General features: G+C 41.9%; 2 protein-coding genes across 27 annotated transcripts in view; both read right to left on the bottom strand.

Moving 5' to 3' along the window:
* sox1a (SRY-box transcription factor 1a) overlaps positions 1–10,312 on the bottom strand; it is a 79,731-nt gene extending 69,419 nt beyond the window's left edge. For 17 of the 22 annotated variants that reach the window (XR_004784399.2, XR_007032147.1, XR_004784395.1 and 14 more), the window contains exon 1: positions 10,041–10,248. The gene's annotated coding sequence lies outside the window, so the exon portion shown is untranslated. The other 5 variants (XR_007032141.1, XR_007032139.1, XR_004784400.1 and 2 more) reach the window with 4 other exon arrangements.
* A 735-nt stretch (positions 10,313–11,047) lies between these two features.
* Positions 11,048–22,864, bottom strand: part of arhgef7a (Rho guanine nucleotide exchange factor (GEF) 7a) — a 44,734-nt gene continuing 32,917 nt past the window's right edge. For 3 of the 5 annotated variants that reach the window (XM_035651270.2, XM_035651269.2, XM_035651268.2), the window contains 15 exons: positions 21,917–22,011; positions 21,671–21,766; positions 21,334–21,456; positions 20,159–20,297; positions 20,016–20,075; positions 19,760–19,906; positions 19,011–19,097; positions 18,812–18,890; positions 18,587–18,726; positions 18,160–18,381; positions 17,982–18,075; positions 17,485–17,574; positions 12,775–12,874; positions 12,196–12,250; positions 11,048–11,865 (listed from right to left, as the gene is read on the bottom strand). In XM_035651270.2, the coding sequence (XP_035507163.1) occupies positions 11,743–11,865; positions 12,196–12,250; positions 12,775–12,874; positions 17,485–17,574; positions 17,982–18,075; positions 18,160–18,381; positions 18,587–18,726; positions 18,812–18,890; positions 19,011–19,097; positions 19,760–19,906; positions 20,016–20,075; positions 20,159–20,297; positions 21,334–21,456; positions 21,671–21,766; positions 21,917–22,011 (1,650 nt within the window). In that variant the 3' untranslated portion in view covers positions 11,048–11,742. Of the gene's footprint in view, positions 11,866–12,195; positions 12,251–12,774; positions 12,875–13,420; positions 17,066–17,484; positions 17,575–17,981; positions 18,076–18,159; positions 18,382–18,586; positions 18,727–18,811; positions 18,891–19,010; positions 19,098–19,759; positions 19,907–20,015; positions 20,076–20,158; positions 20,298–21,333; positions 21,457–21,670; positions 21,767–21,916; positions 22,012–22,864 lie in introns of those variants that run through there. The other 2 variants (XM_035651272.2, XM_047337186.1) reach the window with 2 other exon arrangements.

A 22,864-nucleotide genomic window follows, 5' to 3' on the forward strand; every position in this document is an offset into this window, starting at 1 on the left:
TAGAAGATTCTGGTACATAAAAAGGTCAAATTGAGACTGATTCAATTTGAGGGTGGATGAAGAGCAGAGGATCCTGCTTGACTCACTCTAACAATAAGGAGAGAATGGGATCCTAGAGCGGGCCAGTTCACCCAGCAGAGTGGGAGGAGGGGTGGGTGGGTGTGTGGTGTGTGGGGTGGGGGGGGGGCTGGAGAAGGAGCCCTAAATTCAATTTCACTTTGTTGAGTATTTAGATAATGTTCCCTAATGTAATGCCGGCGGCCGTGAGCGGATCCACGGTATAGCTGCAGCAGTCATTAATCACAGTGCTGCAGCAGCAGCGCCACCAATGTCCGAGCGCGGGCACTGCACTGCTGGAGACGCAGGGTGAAAACGTACAACCTGAAGAGACTTGATACATGAGGGCTTCACCTGCAGCTGAACTGAACATCCATCTAAATATCACCTTTATGTTTACTGGTAAAAAAAAAAAAGGAAGATGATTACATCTACTGAACCTGCAATTGTGCAACAACATGTACCTGTACATGTTAATCACAACTGCCATCATGAATCATTGTATGTAATGTACACAGGTGTGTATACGTGAAGGGCTGCAACTATAATGATTCGTTTCTTGATTACTTGTTGATCTTTTATTTGGTGAAATGTCAGAAAATACTGAACAATAACCCAATTTCCTATTGATTACTTAATCCAACCAAATCCAAATATATAAACATTGCCTTCTACTATGTATATTATATATACTAGCAACAGTTATGCCAGTAGTAATTCACCAATATATATATAATAACCTAATTTTAGTACCGTAATATTTTTATTAGTTTTCTCAATTAGCCAGGAAAAGAATTATTAGCAATGTTGAAAAATGTATAATTCATCAAGTAAAAAAATGCCAAAAAGGTGCTTCCTCTCCAATATTGCTTTTTTTTTTTTTTTTAACTATTAATCAGAAAAAACATCACATTGGACTTTGGGAAATAGAAACAGTCATTTTATTGACCATACAGTCAATTTATCAAAAATACAAAAATCAAGGGTAATCAATGAAAATAATTGTTAGTTGCAATTGCAAGCCTATAATACAGTATACAGCATTATACATTAATTACAGATATTCACTCGCTATAGGACCCCTCACCTTAGAGGAAGGTGTTGTCATAACATTTTTACAAGCACATCTCTCAGTCTCTCTCAAACACACACACACACACACACTCAGCACTTCCACACCCAAAGCATGATGGGTACGGTCAATGCGGGGTGTATTCCTCTCACTCTGTGAATGCCAGTGGTTGACGGTGCTTTGCACTGAAGAGGAGGACAAGAGGAGGGTTCACTCGAACACATGACTGTTACTACCTAAATATTAGTGCAGGGACTCTACCTCCCTCTCTCTCTGCCTCTCTCACTGAGTGTTCCTCAGTATGTGATAGTGCACTGCCGCACACGTGTGTGAGTGGATGTAATTATGTGCAGAGGAGAGGCTGTTTGGGGGTAAATAGAGTTCCAATTATTCTTTTAACCTGTTAGATTGTCAGCCCCACCGACACACGGCCACAGACGGATGACAGCTACATTTAGAAAATAATACATTCAGCGACTAAAACGTGGCACACTTAACTCAAACCTAAATGCCTACATTTCACGTATTATCAGAAATGCTATTCTATTTTCTGTCAGTCAGTTTTAATGGTTATGGAACACAAATATATGTAATTCAATATTTTATTTTATTTTAAATTACAACAATCGTAGCAGTTGTGACCCTGAAAAGATTCAAGGTAAAAAGCAGTGAATTAATGAATGAATTCATGTGAACGTATGGTTTGGTTGTTACTTTGCTTTCTGTATTTCAAAAAGCCATCGGATGTACAAGTGAGTGTTTATGGCAGGTGCTAAACTTGCTGCTGTAAGTGATTTGATTGCTTTGCATCAGGATATGATAGCATTGACTTGATTTAATTTGTGATACGCTGGCTGTTTTAAAGACCTGAAGTGTGATGCTCCATCAGTAGCGTTAGAGACGGAAGTACAGTTTATTTGCCTTCAGTACTTTCTAAATGGCCTCACGAGCAAAAGTAGCTATTCAATTATTGCATTTTCCTGCACAGATTTCAATTGGGAGAAAAGTGTCATTCAGACCTTTTTCTTTCTTTATATACTCACTACATTTACAAATCACATTTTGTTCAGTAAACAAAGAATACAATTGAATGAAAAGATGTGTAAATCAGATCTTTTTAAAATGTAAAGATCATTAAAGGATTAAAACAAAAGTACATAAATATGTTTTTATCGCCTGTTAAACTTTGGAGTGATGCCTCATAATATCAAATACTATCTGCAGAAATATTATTACAGCTTTTTTTTTTCCTGCTTCCACTTGCTCCTGCTATATTTCTCACACACACACACACACACACACACACACACACACACACACACACACACACACACACACACACACACACACACACACACACACACACACACACACACACACACACACACACACACACACACACACACACACACACACACACACACACACACAAAAATAATGATATCGGCTAAGATCACCAACTCAGCAGATCTCAACCGCATGTCAACCAAGATAACTCAACGCATGCACGCGCTCTCAGATACTCACACAAACACACACAACCCCGCACACGCACAGAGTTCTGTGCCCCCTTGTCAATAGGACGTTAAGGGTTTTGGCACTAATGACCAGTGTAGAGATAAGAGAGAAGAGGTTAATGTGTTGCTGTGGGTGATCAAGATAAGACCGATCCCTTCAAGCCTGCAGACAATGAGACAGTAAGAAAGGGAGCGAGGAAACACAAACCTGCTGCAGGAGGAAAGAAATAAAGAAATAAAATACACGGAAAAAAGCAAACGCAGTCTCGACTTGAGACAAAGTTAAGGTCTTTGTGAAAGACTAACTGCCATGTGTAAACTACTGTTTATATTACTATTGAATGTGTGAATAAGTGGATTCATGCAGATTGAGTCCATCAGTGCTGTTGGCACATACAGTAAATATGCAGCACAGCACAGCAGAGCAGGAAACACTACAAACTTAACAGGCGCCATCGCCGACCAATCCAGCCTTTCTCTGAACGTGTTATCAGCACTGCTCAACAGACAAACTAGATATACGACCCTGCCTCACATACAAAAGGGCTTTATTTAGAAGCATTTGTTTTATTTAGCAGGTCAGGATATTTATGTTTACATGTGGATTCAACGTCATCTACAGTATGTGTATGTGTGGGTGTGTGTGTGTGTATGTATATATCTTGTGATGTTCAGTGGGGGTAGATACACATTGTGATTGCTATTTTAATACTTGCTCCGCCTTAACAAACACTCAATACATGCATGGCTGCATCTCTACACATGCACATGCACACACGCTCAAACACACACACCTTCCTCCCTGTGAGTGAAAGTGCCATAAAATGGCTGCCCCCCATCTGTGTGGCCAGCTGGGTCGGCTGACATTTGGACACTTGTCAATCATCTCTTTCAATAGCCAAGCGGCAGGAAAAATTGAGTCGGGGGGTCAGCGACTCAGTGTATCGCCATGGCAACTACTGCACTGAAGTTCATGTGCCTGCTGGGACTGTAGTTCTTAGTGTGTGAGAATGTCCATTTTTGCTTCTCGTGTGTGTGTGTGTGTGTGTGTGTGTGTGTGTGTGTGTGTGTGTGTGTGTGTGTGTGTGTGTGTGTGTGTGCGCGCGTGTGCGCGCGTGTGCGCGCGCGCGTGCGCGTGTGTGTGTGTGTCCGCGTGTCCAATTGTTCCCCATCAGCCAGAGGCAAATACTCCTTCCATTCTAGCTCTTCCACCTCTCACCTTGCAACCTCACATGCAGCTTTAGTCTCCTCTCCCTCCTTCCCTCTCTCACAATTTTTTTTTGCCTCTCTCTACTAACCAGCAGGTCAAGGAACAGGGCCCCGGCAGGAAGTAGCCTCCAGCATCCACAAAAAAAACGGGAGTACTTAACCTTTAAATCACCGCGGCCTCCCCCCCCCTTGCCTCTCAGTTTTCCTCTTCCTCAGCAGTGTGTTGATCCTCCACTTGCACCTGCTCTCCATCTAATTATTTCCTCATATTTAATAGTTGTGCTTTCATCCATTGTTCTGCATTTGGACTTGTTGTCGAGTGGGTGAGAAGTGTGCACGAGTTACTATATTGTAGTTCACATGCACAACCAGTCCTGCGTTCAGCTAAACAACAAGAAAGCAGAGGGAGAGCGAGCGCGCAAACACAGCCACAACAAACCTACGCGGTTTCTGCTCCAGCGGTGGCCTGTTTATGGGATGAATACGGAGGATAATTTGTGTTCTCAGTCAGGGAAAATAGCTCAGATTGAGCCTTGGAGGACAATCCTCTGACCCGTTTACCGAACACTTATCACAGAGAGGTTCACCAGCACTATTCATCCTCCTGTGGCTCCAGCAGCCCCACACAAGCAGGCAAATAGTCCCTGCTATCTACCCAGAATTTAATGACAGCAACAGTGCGCAGTGGCAGCAGCCACTCACAGAAATGATTTCAACACAACGCTTGAATGGCTTGAAAAGTTGTAGATCTGGGAATAAGCACCTTTCATGACAATGTTGACACACACACAACATTTATACAGCAGTTTGTGGCAGATTTGGGGGATTTGATTAGTCGGAGGGCTAAATGCCAAACTCCTGTTGCATTTGAGCACAATTGTGTTTCCTTTGGCACAACAAAAAATGCCTCTTGGAAAACAAAAACACGGGCCACAGTTGGGGGGGGTAAACAGGTTTCTGGATGAATGTTAATTTTGTGTCCTTCCCCTTCCTGTAACTAGTGACTTTTATGAGTAAAATCTGCTGTTAATAGCTGTTTGATGTGGATTAACATGCTCCATTACCCCAATGTACCAACACTGCCAGAATCATTACAGAGCGCACACACACACACAGAAATACACACGCTCCATGACAGACACCAACACTGCTCGCTCCATCCAAATCTCCCCGACAACGTGCACACACGCACACACTCCGTCCAACACTCTCCCTTCTTCCCATTGCCATCAATGGACAAGGCCTGACTGGAATGGCGTAATTCGGGGGGATAATTCATGGATAATTTTGGGATAATCTCCAGCAAACCATTCGGAGCGCTGCCACCCGGTTTGCCCACAACCTGATTACCAGGCTCCGAATGCCAGCCACTTGTAGTGACCAGCACCGCCAGCAACCACTTCCCTGCATGCAAAAAAAAAAAAAAAAAAAAAAAAAAAAAAAAAAGGAGCTCCAGCAGAGAAAAATACAGTTCTGTTTGCACAGATTATTCACGAATTACTGCAGGTTAAAGAGGTAAAAGACAAACATAGGAGATAAAATCCAAAGCATTTGAATGTAAAGACATATGGTGTTATTGTGGAGAGCACACACGCGCGCGCAGAAACACGCGCGTGCACTCTCACACACACACAAAAGGGGATTTTTCTTATGTGCGATTGCCATCTCGTGGTGGAGGTAACCATGTAATTAAGAATGAATACATGACCTTTAATGTGACATGCAATCAAATATTCTACATTCCTTTTCATATATATTCTAAACCAAAACAAAAAGATGACAACTCTGGACCAATCTCCCTGAAAGTAATGTTATCTATAGCACTAACATTAACAACAGACCATTGGCTCGATTTTACTGCTGCATAATTGCCGTTAAGTATATATCTTCATCTTTTATATATAGGTCAATAAAAATTTGCATAAAAATAATGCATGCACACAAACAAATATTACATGTCCTGATATTTTCTGTTTTAAGTTTTATTCTGAATTTGGTCTAAGGCAAGAGGTGCTGCACAATCTGGTTGATATGTTAATAAATACTGACATCTAGTGGCTCAAAACAAAAACTGACGGTGCCACTTGTCCAGGAATCCATGGAGCACACGATTGGATTTATTAAATAAATACCACCACTTCTTGGCCAATACCCACGTAACAACAACCAAAATGGAGGGGGAGTGGCCTAAAACTATTTTTTTACACCATCTTTTGGTTAAAAACCATTTCCCACTAACATCAACTTTCATATATTAATAGGACAGCTTACATTTCTCCTAAGAACAATTTGAATCTTCCCAGTTTAACCACGAACTTGAAGATTTGGTTAGCACACACACACACACACACACACACACACACACACACACACACACACACACACACACACACACACACACACACACACACACACACACACACACACACACACACACACACACACACACACACACACACACACACACACACACACCAAAGTTCAACCAAAAAGAGCCATTTCAGGTTTACTCACCATTAGTTAAGAGTTCTCCCTCTTTCTCTATCTCTCTTACGCAGTTAAAAACCAATCAGCCGTTTTAACAGTTTCAGACTTGCATTCACGTCCTCAACATCCTCTCGTTTCGCTGTCAGTAAACTCTGCTCACGATATAAAAGGGGAAAAAATTTGAATAAAAATGATAAAGAACTGGAAATCAAGATTGCAGCACAAAGCATCCGGAGGATCCAGTTGGTTATGAATTGCTCTCAGTGTTACTAAAAATCAGCTGGCAGGAAGCTGGGTCCCCCAATCAGCCCGCCACTCAAGTCCAGCACTTTTTTCGGTCCTGCAGCAAATGTCGAACAGAAAAACTTCTTCTTTAAGAATGAAGGTTGAGGGTTCAGCTTTGCTCTCTGCACGGTTACAGGTTACTACCAATGACAGATCATCTAGACAAGACTGACGCATCTCCAGTAAGTGGCAGGAACGCTCACCTGTTTTCCTCCGCCACCCATCACGTCTCCAGGCGGTGAAAGCCCCCCGCCCCCTCTGTCAGACACGCTGTTCTCCTCTCATCTCTCCTCGTATCCCCTACCCGCCTGTTACACGTTGAATGCTTTGCTCGGCTCTGTCTGTGCACTTGACCAGTCCACTCCATCAGCTCCACCACTCTCAACTCAAACAGCTTTTGCACCGTCCAACCTATTCCTCTCTGTGATACTCTCACTCACTTGCCCCCCCCCAACTGCTGCCGAACCGGTCACCTGTCGGCTCAGAGGTACTCAAAAACCATTTTCCAATCTCCTTCCCTCCTTCCTCACCTCATTCTTATCTTGTCCATCACTCATGTTTCTGTCATTTTCACCTTCCTCGCTCCCACTCACTTTTCACTCCTGCCCACTTTCAGTCCTTTGACTTCCTCTAAGTCCTCTGCCTCTACCCAACCATTACCAATTTTCCCTGACCCACTATTTGTTATTAGCTCCTTGTCTTTCTCCTCCCCTTCCGCTTAGCCCTCCACTCTCCATCCCTGTCGCCGACTATCCCCCTTATATATCCTCACCCTTCGCTTTGCCTTCTCCCCATCTCCAGCAGCATGAATATATTATTATCTACACAATGGGGCCCTGCTTATTGTTTATGAATTACCAGCCTTGCGGCCAAACAAAGCCTATTTTCATAAGAAACCTCCATTTCATTTCAGCTCCAATTAGATTGGGGGCTAAAGAATAGGAGTCCTCAGGCCTCAGCCCCTAAGGATGGCAGGTCCATTCAGCCTCGTTCAATGGGGCCTTATTGCTTTCCCATACAAAAGAGCACGTGGACGGGCTTTCAGACTGAAACACCAACCAAAAATGACTGGGAGACAGTACTGTACAATAACAAATCTTTAAAGAAAAGACACTGAGTGCTTATCCTCCCATCCATCAATTCATCCCTCACTATTCACTTTCTTCTTCTCCTCTGTTCGCATATTGTAAGACCTGGACATTAATGACAGACAGTTGAAAGAGAGAGGGAGTGAAAGAAAGAAGAAGAAGAAAGAGGCAGAGCAGCTCAGTTTTTCCACAATGCATGTCAAGTCTAAATGATCACTGGCTGCTGAATAGACAGAGCGAAGGGAGAAGAAGTGAGTCGTGTGTATGCATGTGTGCGCGTTTGTGTTCATCTGATTGATTCTGCGCTTTGAGAAGGAGAGAGAAAAGGGTGAACGAAAGAGAAAAGACCCTGATGCTTTTTCTGAGCGGCCCACAATAGTCGCGGGGTCTGAGCCGTATTGTGGAGCAGCCACAGTGACAAGCTGTCACTCCATCCTGTTGGGAAGAAAGAGGTAGAGAGAGCGAAGAAGGGCTGGGGCAGGTCAGAACCTTGATAATAAACGTCTGCCTCCTCAGTGCAGGAGTTTCTCACCCACCAGACACTTGACATGAAGGAGAAGGCTTTTAGGTTTGTCCCGGTAAAGTGGGAGAGCAGGAATAAAGGAATCCTGGAGCAGCCTGTGTCACAGCAATGTGTTCTCATGTAACGCCACCTAGAAACGCAGGTAATTACAACTAACGAAGATTCCAGATACTAATTAGCATCCAGGAAATGGCTCTTTTTCAAGGCTCTGTTTCATTATTTGGGACATAGTGGTATAGCCGGCCCACCAGACACGGTGACAGTCGGGCCAGAAAGGTCAGAGCACGATAGCGCCGGCCTGGCTTTATCTGCCGGGGATCTGCTCCACAGGATGAATGTGAATTGTGCCTTTGTTGCTATATGAGGGCATATTCAATGTGAAACAAAAGGCAACCGTTTTCATTACTAATGAGTGGACAAGGTGAGAGTCACAGTGAAAAGGTTGACATCTGTGCTTATTCATCCGACAGCGGCAAAATGGGATCGTCTCACAAAGCTCGTCACAATGGTCCGAAGGCACAATAGATTTTAATATGCCGGTCGTTTTTAAAAAAAAAAAAAACATATACATATTCATGAAGATTTATTCAAAAACTGATTGAAAACAACATTACAAACCGTTGATATCTGTGGCCTGTTTTGGAAAAAGTTATTTTGAACTGTGTAATGGGATTTAAAACTTATTTTGTAGTTTTAGCTATTTCACAGCTTGACCAATTCAAAAGTACACTGATCTGTCACAACATTCAATGTTTTTAAATGATTTCAACTTCAGTCAACTCGTGTAGAACAGATGGATAGGGTGAACGCAGATCACTTCATCGCTCCCTTCAAGCATAACTGTCAGCACAGCAGAGACTGGGAAGTGATGATGATGATGAACTAATCGAGAAATGAACGGATACGGCAAGTTGCACTCGGGCAATGAGCAATAGCAGCAGTTGGGTGTTTTCTCAAATATTACAGATGGACATTGTTAACAAGCTTTCGCAGAAGTGGGCAACAAAGCAAACTAAGGTAGACGGCTCAGCAGTAACAGACTGTTAGACACCATCTTTGAAAACTATTTTTTACAAAACTCTATACTAAAAAAATTGCTAAAGTCACATTCACACACACATTCACAAAGTGCTTTTATATACATAATCACACATCATTCGCACACTGCCATCACAGCCATCAGGGGCAGTTAACGGTCAAGTGTCTTGCCCAAGGACACTTCGACAAGGGGACTGGAGGAAGCGGGGATCTAACCGTCGACCAGCTGGTTAGTGGACTAACCTCTCCGCCCTTTGAGACGTAGCCTCAAAACCATACACCACCAGCAAAACATCATACACCTCGACCTGGGTCATAAGAGCATAAAAACTATCATTTTGAAAAAGGACATGAAGCACCAACTAAATACTGATAGTAAAGATGACAAACATTTGTTTCTGCTCTTCATGTGTGCAGGGTTTATCAGTTTGCAGTATAGTTACAGACACGCAAGTACCCGTATGTGTAAAAACTGTCGGACACCTGGATGAATAATAACTCGTCAGAGCAAGAAAAGCGCAGGTGTAACAAAAGAGAGTAGCAACGTCTCTTTATCATGATGTGCCACTGTAGCTAAGACATTATATTTCTACGATGCTATGTTGTGTTGATAAGCAGCAGATGGGCGATTATCATTATTCACGGACGTGTAAACTGCAAACAGAAGCTCAGCAGCAGCTTCTGCCTCATATTTTACTCATATTGCCAAGTACACAAACAAACAAAACACGACCTGTGTTAGCACACAGCAGCACGTAGCCTACCTAGCTTGGTGAGGTGGAGCAGGTGTTCCCGTCTAGAAGAGGTGCAGTCCGTCCAAAGTGAAGGTCCAACTGTTGTGTACCAGCAGAAAGTTAAACTTATATGTCAAATGGAGAAGTTCTGAATTACTATTAACAGTTGTGGGGAGCACGGCGCGGGAGCACCACGTTGTTAACAATGTCTGAGGCGCAGCCGACGTGTGTCGTGTAAACAAACCGGAGATTTACGGAACAAACATGGCGGACGGAAACGGTTTAAATAAACCCGCCTTTTTGAAAAAACGCGTCACGTGTGGGCGGAGCGATACATAAGTGGGAGTTGTTCGGTTACTCCGAAGTGCGAACTATTTCGCAGCAAAGTAAAAGTACTCATTATGCAGAAAAAATGGACCTTTCAGAATCACAGAGGTGAATTATAACTATGGGTGAATTATTGTGAAGCATTCATTTCATGTTGCAGGCAGCTATAAATTAGGGCTACCTATTTTACATAGCCTACTGATGGTAGCTACATCATTTATAAGTTCAGCATATTTTTTGCATTAATCATTTCAGCCAGCTGGTAAATAAATCAGTCAGATACTTGTAGTGGAGTTCAAAGTAAAATATTTGACTCCAAAGTATAGTCAAGTAAAGTGAGGGCCTTCAGAAGTGTACCAATATGCAGTACCCCGGTAAATATAAGAAGTAAATTTACTACTAGAAATAGGACAGACGCATGGTTGGCAATACCGTTTTCTCCAGGAGTATACAATCTATAATTTGTAAGGGGTAATTGTGCAAAAAGATGGTTTGGAACCAGCACACAAGGCCAACAAGTTGGTGTGGTGATATTCACGGAGTTTACCCGTTATGGGGCAGCTCCAGGTTCCCATTCAGTGCAGTGCTCACACAGACAAAGAAACAGTATTCCTATGAAGTGAACTATTCTTTCTTTGCATCAGGTAGACATAATGAAGTCAATGTAATGTGTCTGTGGTCTTGAAACAGATTTCAGTAGCAACTCAAAGTCATTCTTCTAAAAACATTTTTATTTTCTCCCAAAGGACAAAGGCTCATCATTTAGCAGTATTTACAATATACAGTACCAGTTAATATCTGCACACTTCCCTCAGGGTGAGCAGACATTAAGTCAAACCGCAAAGTGGTCAAACAGTAAAGATGACAGAAAAGATGAGTTTCCTGGCACAAGTCCGTGTCAGTAAAAAAGACATCCAACAAAAAGAAATTCATAAAAAGAAATTAAATAATATAAGAGGTTATGAAATGGCATGGTTCGAATTCAGAGTTGTCCAAAGCCTTTGTGATATTAACACCATTAATGTACCATTTATGTACCACTGGACAGCGTCCTGACAAATGATTGTAACAGAGGGCGATGATCTCTCGACCTGGTTTACCTCCACCTGGTTTACCTCCACAGCCAGTAGATTGAAGTGTGTGATTTGCTCGCCTTCTTGCTTGGTGTTCAAGGAATATTACTGTGTTATCGATCGGCTAACTTTGTCCTGTATCCATGTCAAACAAGTACACAATTGCCGGTTACACAATTACGGGTGCACTCTTGCTCTCAATCACCCAACCAGCCTTAAATGATGTACTGTATGCGAGTGTGTGCATTTCACGCACAGGGAAAGCAAGTCCACACATATGCATGCTCTTTCCTCTTTTTCAAAGTTTCTGATGGAGACGGCGCACGAGGGCCTCACAGGTTGGTCTCATCCCACGTTGGGTCATTCATGCTCTTTAAAACCCTCCTCACAACCTTCTCCAGATCCTTCCGTGCTCTCTGCTCCTCCTCCAGTGACCTCTTCATCTTCTTATTATCCTGTTGAGGGAAACAATCATGAAATCATGTTGTTGTAAGAACAGATTTAGAGAAGACAAGGCGACTAAGGTAACAGTTACATTAGCTCAAATAATGTAAAAACATCTCCGCTTTCAAACCTCTATGTGCAAAGCAAACAGAAAAACCCAAACAATTTTCCAAAAGAAGTCTTTTATAAATAATAATTCCACTTTGCTAACATTATGCCTATGCCTGACTCGGCTTCCTTTTTTTCAGATTAGATAATTAAACCAGATAATTTTAACTATAGGTCATATATTAAATAAAGCTTTCCATCATGATCTACCATAAAATCTCCCAATTATTCACCTGTTTTAGTTCTTGAACCTCATCCCTCAGGGCATACACCACATCCACCAGGCTCCTTTAAGACAATACGATGCAAAGGTCAGCACACCAGTAATACCCCCAATATATACATTGCAAAAGTTTAAGGTCGCTGTAATATGTCACACGTAATTACATTTTTGCAGAGAACGAGGGCCCTGGGTTTTGTCCCCAACCCCTTCACAGTCAGTATGTTGACCGGAACATGTTTTCATAAAAGGGTAAGTCTGGTTATATTGCAAATATTCTTTATGTCATCAAATTCTCAAATTAAACTGAAGGGACACTGAACATTTGCTGGTTTGCCCCGCACTGTGAAGTACTTAACCTTTCTAGATAATCCAACCTGTTGTAATGTTTCAGTTTCAATGCCATGGGTTGTAAACCCACTTTTCAAACATTTCAAAAAATGTACGGAAAATGTTGAAACGTGGTCTTGGGGCTGTGTGGCACAGTCAGGGTATCCAAGTTGACTAAGCCCTTTTTGGTTTCGGTTTTTCCATGGGATTTACAATGTGATAAGATAGTGATTCAGGACAGAGGAGAAGCATATCATCTTACTTATCTTCCGCTGCACTTTGTCCATTGCGACTGGGATCCTCGACAAGGACTTTCTCCTCACCAGGGATGATCACGTGAAGTCCTGTTTCCTTTCGCGGTCCTGTTTCAAAACAGAAGAGCACTCAATATGTGGCACTTTATTTTTCCCCACCTTAGAATACAATAGAAATCTTTATTGTGCACTTTGAAATTTGTCTTTGGCTACAAAGCAGAGTACAAAGGTACATGACAAAGACGGGCACACATACATGGGATTCCATAACCAACATAAGCTAAACAGTAGTAAGACATTGTGTGAGTCAGTACTGAGTTATCTCCAGTACATTGCTTTTTCAGAGCAGTATTAACTTCATTTTGAAGGACTCACAGCATCAAAGAGCAGCAAATATACAACACAATTGGCAGTGGTAGTGTGTTAGTCATGCACAGAGAAGAAATCAGATAGGAGCCGAAGGAAAGTGAAAGGAAATGAGAGTCTGTGAAGATATCTGACAAAAAAAATCAACAACCCAGACAAAAAATCCCAGCATTCATTCAAAATACAACTCTCTGTAAATGAGAACTCCACTATCTTCCCCAAAAATGAAAAGGCACACCAGACACAAACAAACCTTCCCTCCTAACAAATCACCAGGAAGCCAGCGTCTACCAAATGACAGATTTATTCAAAACTCATAATACAGCGTTTAGGACTTGAACACTTCAGCAGTGTAGAACAATTACACTGAAGGCGCTGTTTGCAGATAAGACGTAGTCACGTGTGTGAACTGAATACAGCATTAGAGCACACTGAGAGGATTTTGTCAAAGACAGTCTTGTTACCCTGCCTGTCCCACAGTTTTGACGTAGTTTCACAGAATACACCTGTCACAAAACATAGCACGTGATGTAAGGACAGTGATATTCTTAGCTCAAATAGAAGGTAGAATGGATTTTTTCTTCTTGTTCCATGACAACTAGTATTTACAGAGGGGGACACTATGTGCTCTTCATATTTCAAGTCCACTCTGACATTTCTTCTGAGGTTGAGTGAATAGTTTACATCGAAATATTCCCGTATAATCACCACCTCTTTTTTTTTTCTAACCCTCAATGCTGTCAAAACACCGGAGGTGAGCATTTACACTACGAATGAGAATTTACTTTACAGTAACACTGAATACTTGAGTCTACCTTTAGGACTATATCATACACACTCTAGGTAGACGACAAAAAAGTACAGAAGTTAACAGATCTAACCTCCCCCCCACCCACTGCCCCCTTACATGATTGTGCAAAATAATTCAAACACTTCATGTTATAATTTCAGTGTAAACTTTGATACAGACCATAAAATCGAAAAAAAGAAAAAAAGAAATGATTCATCCAGGGATCATTTCGTAAACATCGACAAACATAATAACATATAAATAAATAAATAAAAGCCTGTATACAAAATAATGAATTAAGAAATAATATCGGAAACATTAAGTAGCACTGTGACATGGACCGATTTATTCCACATGTCACTCACATTGCTCACTGTAGGAGGAGATAGACTCTACGTGGATGCCAAACTGTACTTTTATTACCAATACTGGAAAAATACTTCTTCATAAAAATAGTTATTGATGCAAGATAGTATGGAAGACCTCGCGAGCCAGACAACACAGAGGCATATCTGGCTCACGAGGCCGTAGCATAGGTGCTAGTTCGTGACGCGGGAATTTTTTGTTGACATTACGCTAACCTCGTCAAATTGTCCGAGACGACAACAGCTCCACTTTAAAGAAATGGTTGCCGCCCTTTTTGGTGAATAGGATAATTCACATTCTTGCCGGGGGTTAGATGAGAAGACTTGACACCACTCTAATGTCTAACCAGAACCTGGTTAGCTTAGCTCAACCAACCAGAAGCTGAATCTCAAGCAAAGCTAACCAGACGCTAGTTACGTTACTTAGCTTAAAGACTGGAAGAAATACTAGCAAAGCCAATTTAAATTGATAGTTATTTTCTGTTCTCATAGCCAGGAGATTAAACTAAAAGATTCATCTTTCGATGAATGAAAACTAATCAAATTCAATAAACTAGGCTGGCAGCTACTCTTCTTCCTGTCTTTTTGCTATGCTAAACCAGCTTCTCATAACTAGAAGATTAAGATATTGAATTAAATACACATTTTGCTTTATGTGCCTGCTAACCTACACCTCTCCCGACTCATACTCAACGAACAGATATTAGAGTGGTGATCTACATATTTAACTCTTAGCAAGAAATCAGTTGAGCATAATCCAAATACCTGAAATGTTGGACTATTCCTTTAGCTAGCAGGAGAAATCCCAATCAAATAAATATATTAATTTTGTATTAGACAATTGTAGCTGTATTAGGTTGTAGTTTACTGTTTATTAGTGTCAGAATGGCCTGCTATGCCTGTTTGAATCATTAATGAAGTAGCTTTACTAAAGTAAGATGTAAAACGTGATGTATTGTAAATGCAACCCTGTGGAACCACTGACAGACAACATAACTGGATTTAAGATCAGGCTTTAAAGGATGATGCTTATAGGAGACAATACACAATACAGTAAATTATCAAAATGTTAACTTAAAAGGGCCAGTTCACCAAAAAATACAAAGAAACCCCATCATCTCACTTATCTCGAGTGGTGGTAGGCCATCTGGTCATGCAGATAGTTTGCCTGGTCTCTCAGCCTTCAACCTAATACAATGACTAATTTTTCATACGGACTACACATTTATATGAAGAAATTAATGAAGCCATGCCAACTAAAACTGCAGACAGTGAGGTGGGATTATCTACAGAAATGAAAAGTAATTTCACCTACTGGCGTTTAATTGTTACCTTCACGAGGAGGATACGTTTCCATTCCCGTTTGATTGTTTGTCTGTCTGACTCTCAGCAGGATTTCTCAAAAACTACTGATCCCATTTCCATGAAATTTGGTGGATCCAGGAAATTTTTCCACTTTATCTAAAATGGCGAGGTGGGGCCTTAGACTTGGTGGAGGTATGCGCCATATATTAAAGCACTCTTCTAGTTTAGTTCAGCCACATTTGAATCCAATCCCCTTTTGATGAATTATTATGAAAGACTTATTCTCTAAGTCGAAATCTAAAAGATTGAATAAATAAAACCCAAACTATCAGCACAGCAAGACAGTACTCTTGGTAAGTGAGAAAATGTAAAGTCTTTTGTAAAGCAAGTGAACAGACCCTTAAATTCACCGATCTTAGTCCATTGGCTTTCATCCAGTTTGTAAAAGCTTGACTGGAGCGTATGTGAGGATCTCCTCTTTCTGTAGCTGCTACAACAAAGAACGGACTGACTTTCACATACCATCAAAGTTGGCAAGAACATTGATTACTCAGCAGTGGTCTGGTTATGTTATGTTATTCTGCTTTGGGCTGGCAACATCAATAAAACTTGAAATGATAAAAAAACAAATCAGCAATGATATAAAATGTTAGGAATCTGGATATTACATTTGCATCCTGCTATATCATCAGGCAGCAGGGTATGTGCCTCAACCTGTGTGTGCGCGCATGTGTCGCATCTGTGCTATGTTTGAGCATACATACTTTAAAATCACATACTGGAGAGAAGTAGTACATGGTAAATAGAATAAACTCGTTCCTGAATTACATCTGAATATCAGACAGGAAAAGCTCCGTCCCCATCTCTCCCGTCCCTGGTTCTCCCCCCACCCCCATATTCCACTCCAACCTCCCTTTACTCTCTGCTACGAGAGTCCACCGCATTTATGGTCAAATTAAGGGGAGTGGTCACATTCAAGATAAATAAACAAGAATTACCTTACACTTACTGCATGACAACTACAGAAAGAGAGGAGGCACATAAAAGGGAAAAGTGGCAAAGGCAACAGGGAGATGCTTAAAACATCGTCAAACAAACTGTCAAAAAATAAATAAACCAATAAGTTAACAAAAAAAAGAACAAATATATAATAGAAAATAAATACATAAATAAAAAAGACAGGTTTCCTTTAATACATTGTAGGTAAAAGAGGTAAACGTGCTGTACGTTACATTACAGTACAGCGTGGCGGTACTGTACGTTCTTAGTTCTGGTGAGAGATGCAGCTCTTGCGCGGCACTGAACCCATCCTGTAACTGTGGGTGGTCCAGACGGAGTCATAGTCAGAGTCCTCTGAAAGGTCAGAGCTCAGTTCTGGCCGTGACACGCTGCTACGGCGACCCGACGAGTCCACACAGGACCGATCCACGTCGGCCAGCACGTGGTTGTGCATCAGGTCGGTGCCCTGCCAGGCTGGTCGAGGCGGGTTCGAGGTGAAAGTGACGTTGGGAATGTTGAGGGGAAGAAATGGTGGGCGAAGGGAGAGGAGTGACGGTGCATGGGAGGGAGGGAGGGAGGGGGTGGGGCAGCATACGCAACACGCAACAAATGATAAATCATAAAACCAACAAGATGGAGGAGGAGATGATGGAGCAAATCAGAAAACATGGAGAAAATTATAGCACAGTATGCGGAGAACAAGGATTGAAGAGTGAAGGAGAGACAGAGAAGAAAAAGATACTGTTAGGAGGATCAGTTCAGAATGACAGTGTTAAAGAAAGGCACCGAGTCACAGAATACAGACATAGTTATTTCAAAGACAGGGAGCTCCGGTAGCAACCTTTCTTCTTTAGTGCATGCACATGTATGAGTCAAATGTTGTGTTTTCTTACTGGAGTTCAGAGTCTGCCTGGTTTTGGCGCTGGTGCAGTACGCCTCGATAACTTTCAGGATCTGGGCGTCTTCTTCCAGAGCCGCTGTACCTGAGAGAGAGAAATTTAATTTAACAAAAAGATCTCTGGTCACTGCTTCCCTCCCGATATATTGAATAAATTTGCTTAGTAAATTACACAATCATCAATTATTAAAAGAATAGTCTGACATTTTGGGGAAAATATGCTTACTGCTGAAAGTGAAATGAGAAGACGGATACCACTCTCACTGCTGTGCGTTAGGTACGAAACTAGAGCCAGCAGACAAGAAATCTGCCTGTCAGCACCTTTCAAGTTCACTGATTAACACGTTGCATCTTTTTTTTTGCTTAAACCACACAAAAAAAATTGGTTTGTGGAAGAGTTTGTGCCTGTAACATGAGCAAGAACTCACATGTGGTGTATTTGAGTTCAACACAAACTCTGGACATAAAAAAGGGAAAGACTTTAACACTTACTCTTCCTCAAGGCAAATTCCTCCTCAGACTGTTTTCTCTCAGGCTTGCGCTTGGGAAGGAGTTTCTTCACACTCTTAGGACTTTTACTAAGATCCTGTAAATAAGAATAATTTTTTGAAAAATTGAAAATCTACATGCATATAAAAAAACGTATACACACAGGGATGTCCTCCCTCACCTCCTTGTAGCAGAGGGCCGCAGAGGGCCGTAGCGGGGGTGCGGGCCGCAAGCAGCTCAGGCTCCACGGTTTGGGGGTGTTGGGCGGTTCCAGCGGACCCCACATCATAGTGCTGTGAGATGTTCCATGGGAGGAGGGGTGAGGCAGGGTGTGGTAGGTGGGGGCCACCGTCATGGCCCTACCATCCGCATGCCGGGATGGGGTGAGGGGGTGAGATGGGAGCTGAGGAAAGGAAACATCAAGACCTGATTATTACACAATGAACAGTTCAGCTCCTTAAATCATGAATACATAAATACATACTATATTTATTGGATAAAGATATATATATTCATAGTCGTTTCCTCTCCATTGGGTATGAAATAACGAAAGAGAAGAACCTCCGTGTGTGTGTGTGTGTGTGTGTTTGTGATCATTAGCTGCTGACCGTGTGGCAGGGCACAGTGAGAGGTTTGTGGCTGGGAGCTGTGGCGGTGGTGTGTTTGATCTGTCTGGTCAGGTGCTCCACCCAGTCCTGCAGGTCCTGCTGGTTGGTGCACACCACATGGAGACGGTCAAACAACACGCCTGCAGGGATAGAGAGAGACGATGTTGCTGAAGGCATTGCAAATTAATTTAAACTCTGCATCTAGCTCATCTCGTGCGGTCTCACCGTTGAGTTCAAAAGCATTTTTAAAGGCTTCGCAGTCTTCGAGTTTGTTCACGTTCATACTGGTCAGGGGCAATTTCCCCTGCAGAGGGAAATCATCAGATCAGACACAGGACATGTGGAAAAGGAAACATTCCTCCACTATATTAAGTCCAAACTATGACTTTTATCACTAAAGATTGAGAAAGTGTCAGTTACTCACCTGGAATATGAAGCCACTCATCCTGGGGCTGGCAGACAACATGAGGAGGACGTGGGGGAAGAGCATGAGGTAACGCTCACTCTTCTCCTGATGAAATAGGAAGAGATGAAAGTCAGAGAGGTAAATATAGAGAGGATATGAGAGAGAATACAAGAACATAATATGAGTATTATCCAATGTGAAGATCACTATATAAACCTATCATGGGATAATGTCATGAAACAATAAAAGACAATATATGGTTCAATCAATTAAAAGCTAGACCAATAAAATAAGTTTTGAGTTGTTTTTTGGAGGATGCCTTTCTAATTTGTAGTGGGAGTTTGTTCCAAATCTTTGCTGCATAATTACAGAAAGTTGCTTCACCATATTTTTTGCAGTTTGTGTGTGGCCCGTTCAGCAAGCCAGCACTGAGCAACGTAAGTGAGCGGTTTGGAACGTAATTCGATCGACAATCTGAAAGACGAAATGGTGCCAGGCCGTTTTTGGCTTTGAAAATCGAGACAGAGAACTTTAAAAACTATCATCGCAGCCAATTATGTGGTGTGTTCTCGCAGCAAGTTGCAGCCGATTAATGTTTTCTGGGGAGTAATTGTTAATTATGTACTGCTGAATAAAATTAACTGGTGAAAACAAACAACCAAAACAAACAGTGTAATTTATGAATTGTGATATTATATACACAGCTGGTGATTATTTTTTAGCAGCTAAGTGAGGTGCAGGTGAAGGAGGTAGATGGTAGCCTGTACCTCAGAGCCAGGACTCTGGACTAAGACCTGGCTCATGTAGAGCACAGAGCCCAGGGTCTTGATGTCATCCCCCTCCCACAGCCGGATGGACTCGGTGAGAATCTGAAGCTCCAGCTCCTTGCGCTTCCTCACCTCCTGACATTGAGCCTGGCATCGCGAGAAGAGACAACTGTTTAAAGGCCTGCGATCAATTCATCCAATATGGACGTGTGGTTACACGATACGTCTGACAAGACAGGAAGTAAATTCAGCTTACAGACAGATTCTTGAAAGACGCCATGCACTTCTGAATGTCTGGCTTGTCAGGGTAACACTCCTGAAAGAAAGTAAAAATTGGGGTTATCAAGCACACACAACACAACATCACATCTAGCTTAATGTTTATGCACAGACACACACCTCCATGTGCCTCTCCAGCTCTTTGAGTAAGGTGGGGTATTTGTCAATTCTCATGAAAGGTTTACTCAGGCCAGTGGTCAGCGTGAGGATCCCAGGGCTGACTGCGCCCCTCCCCTCCATGAACTCCCCCAATACTTCACTGCAAGAGGATGGAAAGAGAGAGAATAAATGATTTATTTGGGTTTTCATGGAACCTTGATGACCTTTGAAAGTGTTCTCTTCTTCACAAACAGTTTGTTAACACATTACCATTTAAGTGTTGGACTCACAGCTCAAAATCAAAACATATTCAATCTGCAATGATAAAAAATAGAGGAAAAACAAATCCGCAGAAAGACACTTGAGCTTCGATATTCAACATTTCTCAAAAAACATGACAGTATACACCAAAAAAAAAAAAGGACAACTGAAGAGTCATGCACTTGGATATTTTCATAGTAACACTCAAAAGCTGATAGTTCCTCCTGTATCCCAGATGTGCCTCAGATCAGCTTCTACCAGCTCAATTATTAAAGCTTGAGTATTAAAATATGTATCTAATATTCCACTAACAGAGGTCTTCACATGTCCCTATATGTCCCAGGTAACCAAGAATGCTGGGTCCAAATTAATTTCAACCACTGTTGCTCTGTGGAGCATCGTGTTGCTGCCAGTGTTGGGTTTGTCTGGCCTGACCACATCAGCTCCAATCATCTGGCTGTGACTCTGGTCTCTTTTTGTTTTAAGAACTAGTTTATGCAGGTCAGGTTCATGTGGATTGTTAACAAGCAATGTTTAGGATCTGGATCTTTACCCTCCTGCACTGTGCTCACAGTAATTTCATCATTACCGTTTAGAGCAGGGTTTTCCTTTCACTCGCTCTCCTTCAGTTGTATTTTGCTTCCTATAGAAATAAATACTGCCTCAGCTGCAGTTGCCCTGGTAATGGAAAGTAGACTGCAACGTGTGCACTTTGTGTCCAAGGTGACAAGCCACGATATCTGCCACAGTCAGCAAACCGCAGGTATCAACAACAACTGTAAAACAAAGACAAACTCTACAAAGTCCAAGAACACAACCCCGTCCGGTTTCTCCCATTTCTAATACTAAACACCGTGTAACATCTTTTTCCATGAGACCCGTTGTGCTGCATGAAGACCTTTGAAAGACTAAATGTGGCTGATGTGTAAACGCACCTGTACTCGGTGAGCACATTAACCGCACAGGGGTGGTTGGAGCAGTAACCGACGTACAGAGCTTTCATCTGTGGCATGAGGTTGAGGAAGAAGCCGCCCACCCTTTGCTGGCTTTCTGGAAGCCTGCAGGAAAATAAACATCACACTGATGAAAAAACATAATCTGTGCAAGCTCTCCTGCACTAGTAAGAAAACACACAGGAGCAGAATGTAATGCTGTGCTGTGTATTCCCCATCCCTGTAGTACAGTCGGTCCAACACCAGATGTCCCTGTGCTTATTATGAAACAGTGAAGATGCTGCTGCAGTGGGGCTGTGTGTGCAAGGGAGGGACTAACTTGGTGCACTCCTCCAGTGATTGGACGAGCATTTGCTGGAAGGTGCTGATCTCCTCGAGGTTTCCCAGAATTAAAGCCGTGTCCGAACAGCTCAGTCTGGAAGAAAAAAATGATAATGAGATAACATATTCGGTGACAAGTGAAAGTCAGATACTGAACTCAGCTTTGTTGCTAGGGAGGGACACAAGATCTGATTGATCCAGCTTCCCGTTATATAACAATCATGCAAAAATTACGTAGTCGTACTTGTCAACGCCCTGAAGATGTCGCAGGTAGTTCGTCAGGAGGCTCTGAAGGTCCTTGGAATATTCTGTCTCCGTTTCTAGAATGTTTTGCAACACCTACAACAAAAAGGGGAAAAAACGTTTCAATTTACAATTGTCCATATCTTGAAAACGGGAGTAGGCTTATTATTCTCACTATTCCTAGGGGTTTAAAATTACCAGTGTTCTTTATATCATGAATTAGAACAAAATTCTTTGAGTTGATAAGCCATTGAAAAAATGTTCACACTAATTTACTGCAGATCACATAAAATATGTGTTGAACTGATCGTGCAGATTGGCTCAAGATTGAAGTGGATCAAATTGAATTATCATTAGTTAAATGTGTTGAAACAAATTTGTTCTCGTTTGTTCTTCCATAATCAAACACCTTAAACATATTTTCTGCATCAGAGTTTATATTGCATATTATGCAATTTTTACATATACTTTATATCTGATCAAAAAGTGGCAAAATAAAATTACGGGTTCACCGCCATTATCAGAGTGGCATTGATCAACTATAATGGAATTATAATGAAGCACATTGCATCATATCTATTAAATCAGCCTTTCATTTTTAATAAAATATTCTTTAGCCAAATATAGATTCAGCCCTATCAGTTGTTAACAATCAGCTGCTAGTACCAAACAAATCATCACAAATCACATCCGACACGTTTTAGAAGCTGTCTGCTCTCAGAAAACTGAACACAACAAGACGCTTCCTACGGCATGAGAGTGTGTGAAGAAAACACAAGATCACTTTTTATGGAACTGTGATCGCAGCTTTGTGAATCCAGGAATTTTGTTGTGGATAGTCAAGGGGCATTTCAGACAACAGATCAGAGAAAGTGTGTCAGTGGTTTGTTTAGGAAGAGCTGTGGTTGAAGCTGCCCTTTTATCCCAGTACTCCATATAACTGAGAATT

This window comes from Scophthalmus maximus, chromosome 14 (genome assembly GCF_022379125.1).
Source record: "Scophthalmus maximus strain ysfricsl-2021 chromosome 14, ASM2237912v1, whole genome shotgun sequence".
Taxonomy (NCBI): Eukaryota; Metazoa; Chordata; class Actinopteri; order Pleuronectiformes; family Scophthalmidae; genus Scophthalmus; species Scophthalmus maximus.